This window comes from Poecile atricapillus, chromosome W, assembly GCF_030490865.1.
Source record: "Poecile atricapillus isolate bPoeAtr1 chromosome W, bPoeAtr1.hap1, whole genome shotgun sequence".
Taxonomy (NCBI): Eukaryota; Metazoa; Chordata; class Aves; order Passeriformes; family Paridae; genus Poecile; species Poecile atricapillus.
In genome coordinates this window covers 42,674,338-42,688,044 of record NC_081288.1, presented here as the reverse complement: position 1 = coordinate 42,688,044, position 13,707 = coordinate 42,674,338, and the positions used below count along the sequence as shown (strand labels likewise).

At 42.5% G+C, this 13,707-nt stretch overlaps 1 protein-coding gene across 2 annotated transcripts in view; it reads right to left on the bottom strand.

Moving 5' to 3' along the window:
- LOC131591740 (glutamate receptor-interacting protein 1) overlaps positions 1-12,948 on the bottom strand; it is a 311,658-nt gene extending 298,710 nt beyond the window's left edge. For both annotated transcript variants that reach the window (XM_058862751.1, XM_058862756.1), the window contains exon 1: positions 12,793-12,948. In XM_058862751.1, coding sequence (XP_058718734.1) covers positions 12,793-12,847 — 55 coding nt within the window. In that variant the 5' untranslated portion in view covers positions 12,848-12,948. The remainder of the gene's footprint in view (positions 1-12,792) is intronic.
- Positions 12,949-13,707: the final 759 nt, after the last annotated feature.

The following is a 13,707-nucleotide window of genomic DNA, read 5'->3' as shown; positions in this document are numbered from 1 at the left end:
ATAGCATCACTAGTTTTCCTCCTTTCAATGCCAATTCACAGCAACAGCCCCAGAGTGTTTAATCTCTCTTTCTTAAGAGGCGATCCTGTCATCCCATCCAATGCCATACTCCAGTTTTCAAAAAAATCTAAGCCAAATTTGTAGCTTTCCCAACTGGCAACAGCACAGGTATCCTACTTTCAACAAATTTAACAGAAAATTCTTATTGATTTCAACCAAGATGCTACCCTATTTTGTACATTGATAATTTCTGCTTTCAGTGCTATTACAGTCAAATATACAGTAGGGAAAAGTTTGTGGATTTTAGAATTCACATTAAAGAAAAATTTGAAAAAAAAATGTCAAAAATCCAACCCTCTCAATATTTCCACTCTTACAAAGACTGTTCCTTCTACTATGATATAGAATCATTAACCTCTTTGTGATAACAAATCAGGTAACTCTGAAAACCCAGTGGGTTTGGGTACACAGTACGTGTTACTTCTGGTGATAAAAGTGCCAGCTCTAAGTACACATTTTTTGCACATTACTTACATTCACAATGCAACAGCTTTCAGTGACCACAAAAGAAGTTTTTCCACCAGAAATAAAGAATGTCTAACATCCTGCAGTTAAACACATCTAACTTCTCTTCCAACAAGGATTATGAGGAATAAGCAGAGAAATACCACAAAATAAAAACATATTTTACATTTTCTCTGGAAACAAACCCCAGTATTTTAATAAAAACACAGGGAAAAATTTTACAGTATTTTAAATCCTTTATACTGCCTTTCTCTTCCCCCCCAAAACAGATATTAGAACATATCATGAGAACGATCTTTAATTAAAGAAAATAAATGGTTTCTTTTTAGAACTACCCTTTGATCTACTTAAGCATAGAAGTCACAGGCATAAATTTAAGCACACTAACTTCAGAAGGATTATTCATTCTCAATACCTGCATCAAAAGGAGCATGGCCAGCAGGTCAAGGGAGGTGATTCTCCCCCTCTGCTCTCCTGAGATCCCAGCTGGAGTACTGTGTGCAGTTCTGGTGCCCTTGTCATAGGGACAGGAACTGCTAGAGCAAGTGCAGAGGGCCACCAAGTTAGCAAGGGGACTAGAGCACCTCTCCTCTGAAGCCAGACTGGGAGAGTTGGGAGTGTTCAGCCTGGAGAAGGCTGTGTGGAGAGCCCAGAGCAGCTTTCCAGTATCCAGATGGGCTCTACAAGGAAGCCAGAGGAGGACTCTCTCTCTCCATCAGGAACTGCAGTGACAGGACAAGCAGGAATAGCCTCAGACTGAAAAAGAGTAGGTTTCAATTAGCTATTAAGAAGAAGATCTTTGCTGAAAGGGTGGTGAGGTACTGGAGCAGGTTTCCCACAGTAGCTGTGGCTGCCCTGCCCCTGTTCAAGACCACGTTGCCTGGGGCTCTGAGCAACCTGGTCTAGTAGGAGGTGTCCCTGTCCATGGCACAGGGGTTCAAACAAGCTAACCTTTAAATTCCCTTCCAACCCAAATCATTCTATGATTCTATCTGTACACTTAAGCAGCAAAGATTTCGGTGACCTTGACCCTGGACTTAGAGAACTTTCTCAGATGAGCACCAAATTAACTGGTACCAGATCCATCATCCATTCATTCTGCTAGAGTCTAGGTTGTATTCTGACCCAGAAAATATGTATATTTTTTAATACTTTGCTGGATTAGGCACTCCATGCAGGACAGTTTGCTGGCTCAACCCTTTCATGGGCACCTTGTGCTAACAGACATCTTTCGGACATATTGTCAATCCATGACAAGTTTTTGTTTTTCTTTTAATCCTCAGTGTGCTATCGATTATTAACTGGAATCCACATGCCAATATGCTAATTTATGTGTTTCAACTTAAACACACAGATTCATTACATTAGGATAAAAATTGTGCTATTTAAAGAATACTGTAAGAAACAATCGTAGGAAAAAGGCATTCATTTCTGCTCCCTGTGTATTGTACTTTACTTACACGGCATACAACAAAAGGCATATTCTTAAATATCACGAAAATGCTTACATTTAACCTTGCAAAGCCTTACATGTGTGTAACTACAACTCTGAGTATCACAGTTATGTAGGCAACAGTCTATAATTGAGCATCAGCTTTCCAAAAAATTATAATGAATTCACAAAATCCTGTTTTGTCAATTAGAAGATTTAGAAGTTTCATATAAACAAACTGAATTTTCATTTTAAGAAATGAAAGCAAAACCATACATATTAAAAAAGACATTTTATGTAATTATTTCATGCAACTTCCACTATGGAAATAATAAGCAACACTTGAAATAACTCAGTTAAAGGCTACTTTTCCTCAAAGTAGAAGCTTAAACACCAGACAGTTGTTCAGTTTCAATGAACAGACCAATCAAGCTATTTTTAATTTTTGTGCTGACTCCTTTCTTTGCAGTTAAAGAGGAACTAAATATGCCTAATTACAAAAAAGGGTCAGAAAAAAAATAGCACCAACCCTGGTAAGATCAGAAAAAAAAAAAAAAAAAAAGGAGTGATGGAAAAGGAGGAAAAGGACGAAGGTCAAAAGTAGCCTGATGTTTATTATAAGGTGGCAAAAAAAAAATATTCAAGACTAGTTCTTTAAATGACAGAGGAATCCGTAACTCACCTAGATGGATGTTTCCTATATTTAAACCTGAGGAAGACATCACAAAATTCTTAGAGGTTGTGTTTTTTAAAATTACTTCAATCACTTTGCGAAAAAGAAACATATGTATGGGAACATGGTTTAAGGCACAACTTACCTACTACCTTGATCTTTGATGAAAGCACAAAATAGAATTCAGAGCCAGCAGCTGAATCTTCTTTCTTTGGTTTGAAAAATATATCTTTAATGGCAGGGGGCAAGTTATCTGAAAATTAAAGCTCTTTTCATTTTAAAGTATCCTGAAAAGTAGGAACCAGTTCACACTAAATATTGAAACAAATAGAAGTGAATGTATCAGAAATGTATCTAAACAGAATGATACATTAATATAAGAATACAAGATATAATAAAAGAATACTACAATATAGTATTCTTGATATTTTTGATTTGTTTTTTAAACAAATACAGGTTGCACTGCATGCCTTAATCTGTGGACATGTGAAAGAAACACCTTAGGCAGACAGGAAAATTCAAAAACTTTACGATTAGTGCGCTCAAGAAAGCCACAGGAAATAAGAGCGACCATAAGAGAAGCCCAAGTTAGTGCACCATTTTTGTCAGTGGCTGCAATGATAGGAAAGCTTGGGAATACTAGAGCCCTATAATATTCAAATCAAGATAATATGAAATCTAAGTCACAAGATGTGTTCTCTCAATAAATAAAAATGAATACATAAAAAACATCAGTCGTGTTTTAACACTTTGTGCTTGAGGCCCATAACATTCCTGAATTGAGTTATTGACTCACAAAAGCTGCAAGTATAAAGATATTGAATTATCCTTTTGTATTATCCATTTTATTCTTCCTCTCCCCTCTCCATAGAGCTGCCCACACCCCAGCTGAAAGCATTTCATCAACTGCTTCACTTCTGACATGCAAATCCTGCAGATTTCTGTGGCCTGCACATTTTGCAAACAGTCCTAATAAGAGGTGAAGTTAAAAGCACTACAAATTGTAATTTCAAAACACATTTCTGTAAGAGAGGAGACATTTCTTCAGTTCCTCAAATCATGATGCACATAGAATCTTTAACAACACAGTTAACTTAAAGCCCACATCTTGGGTATATCATTTGGTGTGGCAAAGTTTAACATTAGACAAAAAAAAAGTCAATTACAGGTATATTCCTCAGAAATTTGGAAGCTTTAACAAATGCATAAGGTGTTTTGAAAGGCTCAGGCTCAAAACTTCTCAATGCATTCAATAACACTGAGGCATTTACAAATATGATCCAGAAAAATGTAAAAATACAGAAGAATAAAACTGGTATATATACATGACGGAAGCAATGTATTTTTGGCAACAGTCTTCTCTGACTTTTCAGAAGAGAGCCTGGACTAAGAAACAGCTTCCACTAACAGGTACAAGGGCTCAGTAAATTTGCTGTCACAAGTGAATTAACCTTCAGAATTCAGCAGAACTGCATTCATTTACCAGGCAGTGAATTTTACTCCCCAGAGTATTTACCCTTGTGACTACCACTCTACTTCCTGCCCATTTGTTTTGTAAATAATCCATTCCTAACACAAAAACAACTAAATACTTCACTGAAAATGCCACTGAGATTAAACCTTTGTCAGAGTAAAACAATGTGTTTATTCCACAACTGCCTCCTCTCAAACTCAGGTCTCAACCCTGTTGTGGGAGCATGGGTACAAGAGACAACAAAATCCAACCAGTTACCAATGCTTTGAAGAGATTTCAAGAAAGCATAGCAGGGAGCTTGCTACAACTCACTTCTTGGAACGGCTTTGGCTTTGCTCAGATGCCAAAAAAACTTCTCAGGTGAGAGGCAGCACTTGTCAGCAGCAGGTTGCTCCTCACCTTTAGGAAAGGGGAGCTGGTAATCAAGGTGAAAGAAGCAGGGGAAGCTGCTCTTTGCAACAGAAATACAAAATACAACAAATACAAAGGACTTAGTATCTGGTCCACAGAGACAATAAACTAAATAAAAAAAGATTAATACAATTCAAGTACTCCACAAATCTGTTATTTCTATTCCAATAATGATTTCCTATGACCTTGTTTCTTCTTGCCTATGCAAAACACATCACACAGATACTTTTGACTGCTGAATTCAGTGTTATGTCAGCTGTTATTACAGCCCCCCCAAAAGTGGCAGCTATTGTTCTTATTTTTTTTTCCTACAAAAATTGTTCTCATTAATACTGTCCCATTGCAGAAGCTGCTAAACTGACAAACAACTGCTGGACTGCAGAACACCTGTCTCCATGTCAGGCAATTGAAGAAAAGCTGGCATTACCTCTGTGTCACCAAATGATATCCACAGAAATCAAAAAAGATCTGGTTCACTTACACACCAGTCACCGATATGTTCCTCTTTATTTTGTTGATTACATGTAAATGTGTTGTTTTTATTTCACACACTGCAGTGTGGGACAGAGAGACCATATCTCACTGTACATTCACCTGCTGGGAAACTGCCTCAGGAAGAAAGTGCTAACTACACAGCATGGCTTAGTAAACAAAACCAGTTATTTTAAATTCTCCTACCTTCCTAGGAAAGTCAGTTACTGAGAAGACACATTCTGGCAATACTTTACAACATTCAAAACTCCATCTCTCAATAAGGAAATGTTTGTGTTCAGTTATACAACATGAAATTTACTAGCCCACAAAACAGTGGTGTTAAAACTTCAGTCTTACCCCACTGATAAATCAAACCAAAATCTGGGAAGTTTCACTGATGGTTACTTTTAACTGTTGTCATTACATCTCCGTACTTCAGGGAATAATTTCTCTTCTTTTGAGAGAAGATTTCAACTTGCATGAAGAAACTGAGGAACTCTGGAATCTGTGGGATTTCAGTGCGTAAAGAAGATGGTAAAACTGTTAAAATACTCTCTGCAGTTTTCTTCACAGTAGCAGAATCTTCTCAGTGGTGATTTTTGCTAATAACAAGAAATTAGGGCACAAAAAGGATGGAGATTGAGTCAGTCATGCCAGGCAGTCTCAATTCCTGTGGTGATTTCCAAACAGAAAAGACAACAAAACTCCTTGTGGAATATGCATTGGTACCAAAACTGTCACCCTTTGCTTACCTGTCTGTTCTATTTGAATGGTCTCATTAAACTATTTCAACAGTAAGCAAAGGACATTGCTTCGAATCTGTCACACACAGAACTTGCACTGATAATGACTTTGAAAAAAAACCCAGACATTAGACCATCAATATCATTCAGAACCATAATAAAGCTGGCAGCCTCATACCAGAGGACACACAAGAGTTTGTGAGTTTGTGTTCCTCAGCCACCCAGCACAGTCTATGCTAGCAGAAAGAGAAACTCAGAAAAAAACAACCAACCAATCAAAAAAAACCCAAAAAAACAAACCGGCAGAGTGATACAGTAATCATGATTACTTGTATCTGACATAAATGTTATTATTCTACCCTGAATTTTGCAGGGTCTCACATTCATCTTGCTCAAATGAAAGGCTAAGCAGGTTATCACCATGTCCCCATCCACACAGGGTGCTGACACATCTCATTAGTCTGCTTTTCTTAAGTCAGGATGGATGGTACTCTTTGAACTTCAATGTGCATAAATTCAAAACACTTAGGTAAAACAGTCAAACACATCCAAATTTCACAACCACAATCATCAGACCCTTACAGATACCTGCTGACTCAGTGCATCTTTTTTCAAAAGTATTAGCATGGCTAAAGAGGACTCAGATACAAGAAGTGGGGCAAAGGTGCAGCATCAAGCCTTACCTCCCGCAACCACTGGAGAGCAACATGGTCTTCACAGCTCATCAGGGAGAACCTAGAGCTGTGGCAGCTCAGATCATCTTGAATATTAGAAAAACAACCCATAGTAGGGATATAATTATGCACCGAGACTCAAGAGAAGTTGTCTACATGTAAATTGCTGAAGGATCTAACACTGAAGCTTCTGTATTTCCAGTTATGCGTGTCTATAAAGTTTCAGTGTGCAAGAAACTCTGATCAAAAACTTGTTGTTCAGAACTTATACCCTTTATAGCTCCCAGATACCAACAAAAAAGCAACTGTGCCTGTCAGTGGCAAATATTGTTACTGCTTCAAATTCTACATGTCGCAGTTCTTTGAGGCAAGCTGGAGTGTTTGCTGCCATCACTCTCTGCTGACAAATCTAACTGCATTTCTTACAAACATGAACAAAAACTACTTTTGCCTCTGCCAAAAATATAAATCATTCATTTCCATTTATCTCACACTTTCTTTCTACAAGAGGTGAAAAAACCTTGGTTATGACCCAGACACAGGAGATAATCATCTCTCAGCTATCAGTAAGGCCAGACCTTCATGAAGATCTTACAAGATTTAACAAATTCTTTTAATACTACTGGTCATAAAACGCTGTTAACTTGGCTATGCAGATGGCAAGAGATGTAGACGATTTTTGCCCACTCTCAGTTCCTTTCATGCTAAAAGTAGGGAGCCACTGTTGCCTTTTTTCCATCCTTGTGTTAGCATCTTCCCCATCGCAGCTGGTTTTAAGAGAAAGAATGAAAAAACAGCACGCCTGTGCCCTTTGCATGCTGCTGAAAGCCAGCTCTAGAGTGTCATCTTAACCCACCTGGCAAATGGTTTTCACCAACACTCAGTTTAGCAGATGGAGAAAGAGCCATGTCCAAGACATAGTTCAGTCAAGACTGAGATGAAAAGGCAGAAGTCCCAACAAGAACAAAATATATACAGTTTGTAATTTGCATTTTGTTAATAATCTATCTCCTAGTGTTTTCCAATCTGAGATTTAGTGGTCTCTTCAGATGCTACAGGAGGAGAGGAATGAAGCTAGTAAATCCAGCTTCTTGTGTCAGTAGCTGAGAACCTGACATTTCCTTCCATTTCTGTCCTTATCGCTTCTTCACCTTACACGTAACCAACTAGAGCGCACTTTGCACACCACAACTGACCAAATGTCTCACCTGTTCACATATTTGGTATCTGCATGCCACACTAAGTCTAGGCAATGCTTTCCCTTGGGTAAAATATGATCTTTCATGCATCTCTTTCCAAACATTCATCCCCAACACCCAGTCCTGATTGCTAGGGCTGCCACTGTGAGCACATCCTCTCCTCACAAAAGTTTTTTGCCGTCTGGGTTATACTTTAACTTTTCAGGAAGCACGTGACACACATGAGAAAACAGATAAAGACAGACAGAAAGCTTCTGTACAAGGTTTCTAATCCTAGGTCTGCAGCTCTCTTCAGTTTCCAAGAATCCATGTAAGCTCAAGAAGAAAAAGATTCCTCTTGCCTTACTAGGTGAAAGATTGAAATACAAAAACAGTCACCCCTCAGCCTTCGGCTGAAAATAAGCTGATTTTTAACACGTACCTGGCAAGAGCATGAAGCATATCCACTGTGAAGTGGCCTCACTGGATCAGATGCAAATTGCTAACCCACAATAACATGATTAAATTCAGTAACATATCTTTCCCTTATCTGAGAAACTGATTCTCTTCCAGCTTAAGAGGAGCAGACAAGCTCACGCAGCAGTAACCTCAGGGATAGATGCTTGTTGTCAGCACATCTTCCATAAGAACATGCTAGCTTTGTATTTAAGGCAGGATTCACAAATTACCTGCGCATTTTTTTATCCTTGAGTCCTGGGGTTTAAAACATTTCCTAATGTTTCCTTTAAAACGTTTCCTTGAAGTTCACCTGATTTCCCTGACTGGCAATGGTGGATAGAAAAGCAGAAAATAAAAATACAGTATTTCCTTCTTCCTTGACCTAACTGGTCTATTTAACAGAGGAAAATCAACTGCAGAAGGAATACTACTTAAAAAATAAAATCAAGACCAAAGCATACTTAGATGCTTTAATTTCTAAAATCAACATGCATGTACATTAAGGAATCTCAAGCAGTCCCACAGTGAGCAAACAAGATGTACAAATAGTATTTTCTGTACTCCTGGCAAACTTGATCAACTATGAATTTGAAACAGGAGTTCCACAAAACACCTTCATTTAACTTGATTAGAATGAATATTGAACAAAATTAATTCCAGTAATATTTTTCTTCTTAAAGTATTTACAAAGACGTCATCCCAGGAAATGTTTTAGGTGGTTTACAACAAGATCTGCTTTACACCTTGGGCAGAAAACTGGGGAGGGAAGTGCAGCCTGAATTTTAAAGACACTGTCTTACACTAGCACATCTTCATGTCATTTTTGAACTGACAGAGTACACTGGATCAGGTATATGTGACAAATATTTTACTTAACACAGAGCACAGTTTCTTTCCTCTGAAGGAAAGTACTTCTTGTGATAATTGTGGCAGTGGGAGCCAGAAGCAGCATAGCCACTGCAGAGTACTGTTCAATTACAGAGCAGGCAGCAGAATATCAGGAGCTGTGCTGCAGTACACACAGAAAAGCAGCTCTCCACTTCCTATTTTAAATATGGTTTTAGTCACTGAAAACCAGCACAATATGATTTTTTTTTTAAGTTGACGTAAGTATCCCACATAATTTCCACAGTCAAGACATCTAAAAATACTTGTTGAAATACCACTGATTGCCACCCCTCAGAAGACAATCTTCCCCACCAGAAAGTACTCTCACAGATGTAAAACCCTACAGGTTCTGATGCTTGAAACATTATCCCAGGTTATTCTCCTTTACTCAGAATATCAGTTGTTGCCAAGGTGAGCCAACAGCGTTGACCATGTCTCTGCTACTTCATTTCAGCAAGACTGGCCAATTTCCATTAGCAAAATTCTGATTTTATCGAGTTTTTGGATAACCTCCATTTCAGCGCATGACTCGTAAGAACAACGATCACAGTCTGCGCTAAGGACTTTTTGCAGCAGATATTCAATATAGAAGGGGGGCTCTGAAGCAAGGAAGGGGCAAACAAGGATACCAATACACTAAAATAACCCCACTTGCAGCAAACTCAGGAGGCCTGCACAAGGTTATCACCGTTTGCAATATCCTAAGAGCTCCTCACACCAAAACAATGCAGCTCCTTGGGTAGTTTTTTAGCTGATTCCTTGCACCAGAACATTCTGTGGTTTGCACTGCAGTGTGGCAGCACCGCCATCCAGTTCCTGACACCCAAGATGAACTGAGCATCAAGGGAAATACAACAGCCTTGAAGTGCTCCCCAAAACAATGCTGCACTGGTTTGGAGTGAGAAAAGAGTATCGGCACCCAGTGAACCCTCTGTGCTGGAGTGCCTTGGGAATACAGCCCCCACATCCCCTCTAACAAACCCACCCACCTCTCAAGCCTCACATCCTAGTACCCACAACTTCCTTCCTTCCACTGCTGAGGACCCAAGGGCCTGAGCAGCTCCCTACAGTTGCATGAAGGAGACACAGAGCTCTCAAGAAAGCCTGAAACATTTCAGGGGAAAAAGCCTGAGGGAAAACAGTCTGGTACAAACCACTCATAGTTCACCACAGGAAAATCTTTGGCTTCCCAGTTTTTCCAGCACCTCCAGAGCTGACTTTTTCCAGCTGAAATGAGCTGCTACAACTAGACTTGAAATTAGAGCTGCACAGTACCTGTTATGATGACAGAGAAGGGAGGGTATGGACTGTGGATATAATAAAGCCAGCAGGGGAGGCTTCCCTGAAGGGGAAAGCCAGCAGGAGGCACAAGGATAAACTGGCATTACTTACCTGCTCACTTTTCTGAGATCTTGTTTGGTTTGTGGTTGCAGGGTACTTTTCTGGTTTCGATGGGTTGTTCTATGTCTTTTCATTTTGTAGTTTGCTTTACAAGTGATCACCACCAAAAAACTTCAGCACCAAATTAACTTAGCAGGTCTGTGTTATTATACAGGAAAATTACTACTAGTCAGTCCTACTGGTGTTCACAGAGTTGAATAAAGACTAGCTCCTCTCACAGGAACAAAACACTGATTAAAACAATTAGATTACAGGAACATAAAATCAAAAAACATACACAAGCATTTAAATGTTTCTTATTCTTATATTCTGTATGAGTATTCTTATCCTATATACACAAGCATTTGGGATGGATAAATGGATATTTTATATCTTAAATAAAGGCACACTTGTATACGTGACATAAATACAATTTAAATTACTAGATATTTCACATCCAGTATTACTCTGTATCTAAATCACAGAAAGCTATCAGCTGTTAGTTTAAAATAACAGTATTTACATTCACAAAAGTCTTCTGATAGCACAATGTACATAAAACGTTCTGCAGACTAACTGAATGGAAATATTTTCTAGAAACAGAAGAGGGGGATGTTAGCACAACTGGCTCTGAACCAGAATTTAACTGTATTTGTAATTGCCTTTTACTCAATGCCACACTAAACTCCTGCATTAGCTAAAGATGCACCTTCATTTCATTACTGCCCTGGCAGTTTTTCTGTCTAGCTTGAAAGCTTTATTTCATCTATTCTTCATACTCAAGAACGATTAAATTCAATACTGATTAAATATTTTGATCATTTAATATTTTTTCAAGTCTAAATCAAGAAAGTTCCAGTGACTGGAATCCTGCTAAATTACTAGCTAAACTTAAGCACTGTACAATGCACCATACTTCAGAAGGCAATAATTTACTTTAGGCACAGTAGAGATTTTTTTTTTTATTTACACAATTGAAATACAATAAAGAAAAGCATCAGTGGTAAGACGATTAACATATAAATCTATTCGGCTTCATAATGAAGATGAAAGAGGTTAAAGAGAAATAGGAATAAACAAGAAGTGTTAACAAATCAGTATTCTAACTGACATTAAACCCATCAGAGCAAACCCACCACCATTGTTTACTCTGAGTAAAGACAAGTCTGCATGTTACAGCTCATGACACAACCTTTATGCAGAATGAAATGAGAAAATCTTTCCAGTTTCTGACACAGCCAGATTAGACCCTTTCTAAAGTTCCCTCATCTGTAAACACGTCTGATATATTTTGACAACTGTCATCCATCCTATTTCTGCGATTCCTCTGCTACACGCATTCATGACACAAAGAAATATGACCACCGATTTTAGTAATGATGTATTTACGAAGAGTAAAGACTGATAAACTCGCTTTCCACAGCTGAAATACCTTGCGCTCATTTCGGCAACTATTTTCGTGATGTCATATGTTTGGGATGAACTTCCCATTAGAGATAGGATTTGCTAGTCAGAAGGGCAGCAGTTCTGCAAAAGACCTCCACCTCCAATGCAAGGGAACAAGACTTCTTCCACACAGCAAACAGAACCTCCTCCTTTTTAATACTCGGTGAATTGTTGTTCCTAGCAGGAGAGCCAGCTATCCAACACGGCAGCAACCAAACCCAAATGTCCTGCCTCAGGTCTCCACACGCTACCACGGAACTAACCTGTAAATCAAAGGCATAATTCGACCGGCATACCTGAGAGTTAATAATGTCCCAGCCTTTTTGTCTTTGACTCACAGGCTGGAGACGGTGCAAGGGACACACCACCCACCCGTGACAGAAGCCTTCTCTGAGGAAGGGGCAAAGATACCTTTTTACTATCATAAATAGATCGATTATTCTTGAAAGTGACCAGGAACCATCTCGCTTCCGACATCACCGACCCGTACGGCGGGGTTCGGGGACCCGAGGCCATCCCGGGACCGCTGTCGGGACCCGGGGCAGCTCCTGCGGGCACCGCTCGCCGCCGAGGCGCGATCGCTGCCGGCTCAGCGGCGCCCACCGGGACAGACGGGACAGGTCCAGCAGCGGCCCGCGGCAGAGCCACACGCGGGGAAGTTTCGCGAAGTCACTTCGGAGCTACCTTTCCAGCCCCCCCGGCTCACGTCCCCCCGGCTGGAAATGCCCGGCCCGGGGCAGCGCGGGCGGCAGCACCGCGGAGAAAAGTAAAGTTGCTGCTGAGGCCGGCCCGGCGCGGCCCCCGGCCCGGCGTGGGAGCCGCCCCCCGCAGCCCCCGCTCCCGCCGCGGCGGCGGAGCAAGATGGAAGGCGCGGGGCCGGCCGCCCGTCCGTCCCACCGCGGGGCGGCTGCAGCCGTGCCCGGCCTCGGGCTGCGGAGGGGGCACCCGGCGGCGCCGCAGACCCCGGCCCGCCCGCCCGCCTTGCCTTCCCTGGCGGCGGCCGGCCGGCCGGCGCCCCCGGGGCTCCGCGCTCACCTCGCTCCGGCTCGGCTTGCAGGCAGATGGGGATGTTCTTCTTCCAGCCCGGCATGGCTCCGCGCTGCCCGCTCAGCGTTGCTGCGGCGGCGACGGGGGGCGGCTCATGGCAGGGCGAGGCGGCGGCGACCCGCGCTCGGGGGAAGTCGGTGGCTCCGGCGGGCAGCGGCGGAGGGGCGGCGGCCGCGCGGTGGGAGGGAGAGAGAGGGCGGGGGAGGGGAGGCGGCGGAGCTCCGCCAGCCGGGGGACGGGAGGGAGGCAGGCGGGGAAGGAAGGCGCGGGCTCGCCCCGGTTCAGCCGGGGAGCGGAGGGGGTGGGCGGGGGGATTGTGGGAGGCAGAGGAGGCGCGGAGCGCTGCCCGGCGGCAGGTGGCCCGAGGCGGCGGCCGCACAATGGAGGGCGCGGGGCGGGCACGGCCGGGCCAGGTGGGGCGGGCGCGGCGCCTCTCGCCCGCCAGGTGCGGGCCGGGGCCCGGAGCGGCCCCACGCCGGGGGAGCGGGCCGGGGGCTGCGGCCGGGAGCGGGGCTGGGGCTGTAGTTGTGGTTGTGGCCGTGACACTCCGTGAAACTCCGCACCGCTGCGAGGGTCTGAGTTTCGGCCCCCGCGTGGCCGTGCCGCGGGTCCCTCGGCTCGCTGCAGTCACAAGGGCTCGTCCCTTTCCCTCCGCAGTTCCCGAGCGGCCAGTTTCCCCGCACCCAGGTGTGCGAAAGCTGGGCTACAAGGAGTTAAAACAGAAGCAAGCTCCCACGAAGGGCAGGGACGGGCCCCGATCAAATAAACCAGAATTTGCACCATAAAGAGTCCAGGACCCGGTTGTGACAGGTCAAATTTCTGTCAGTACTACAGGCAGTTCCTTTTGACTAAAAGGCCTTAAATCTCACTACTAAAATTATTTCTGACACAGCCATGTCCTAA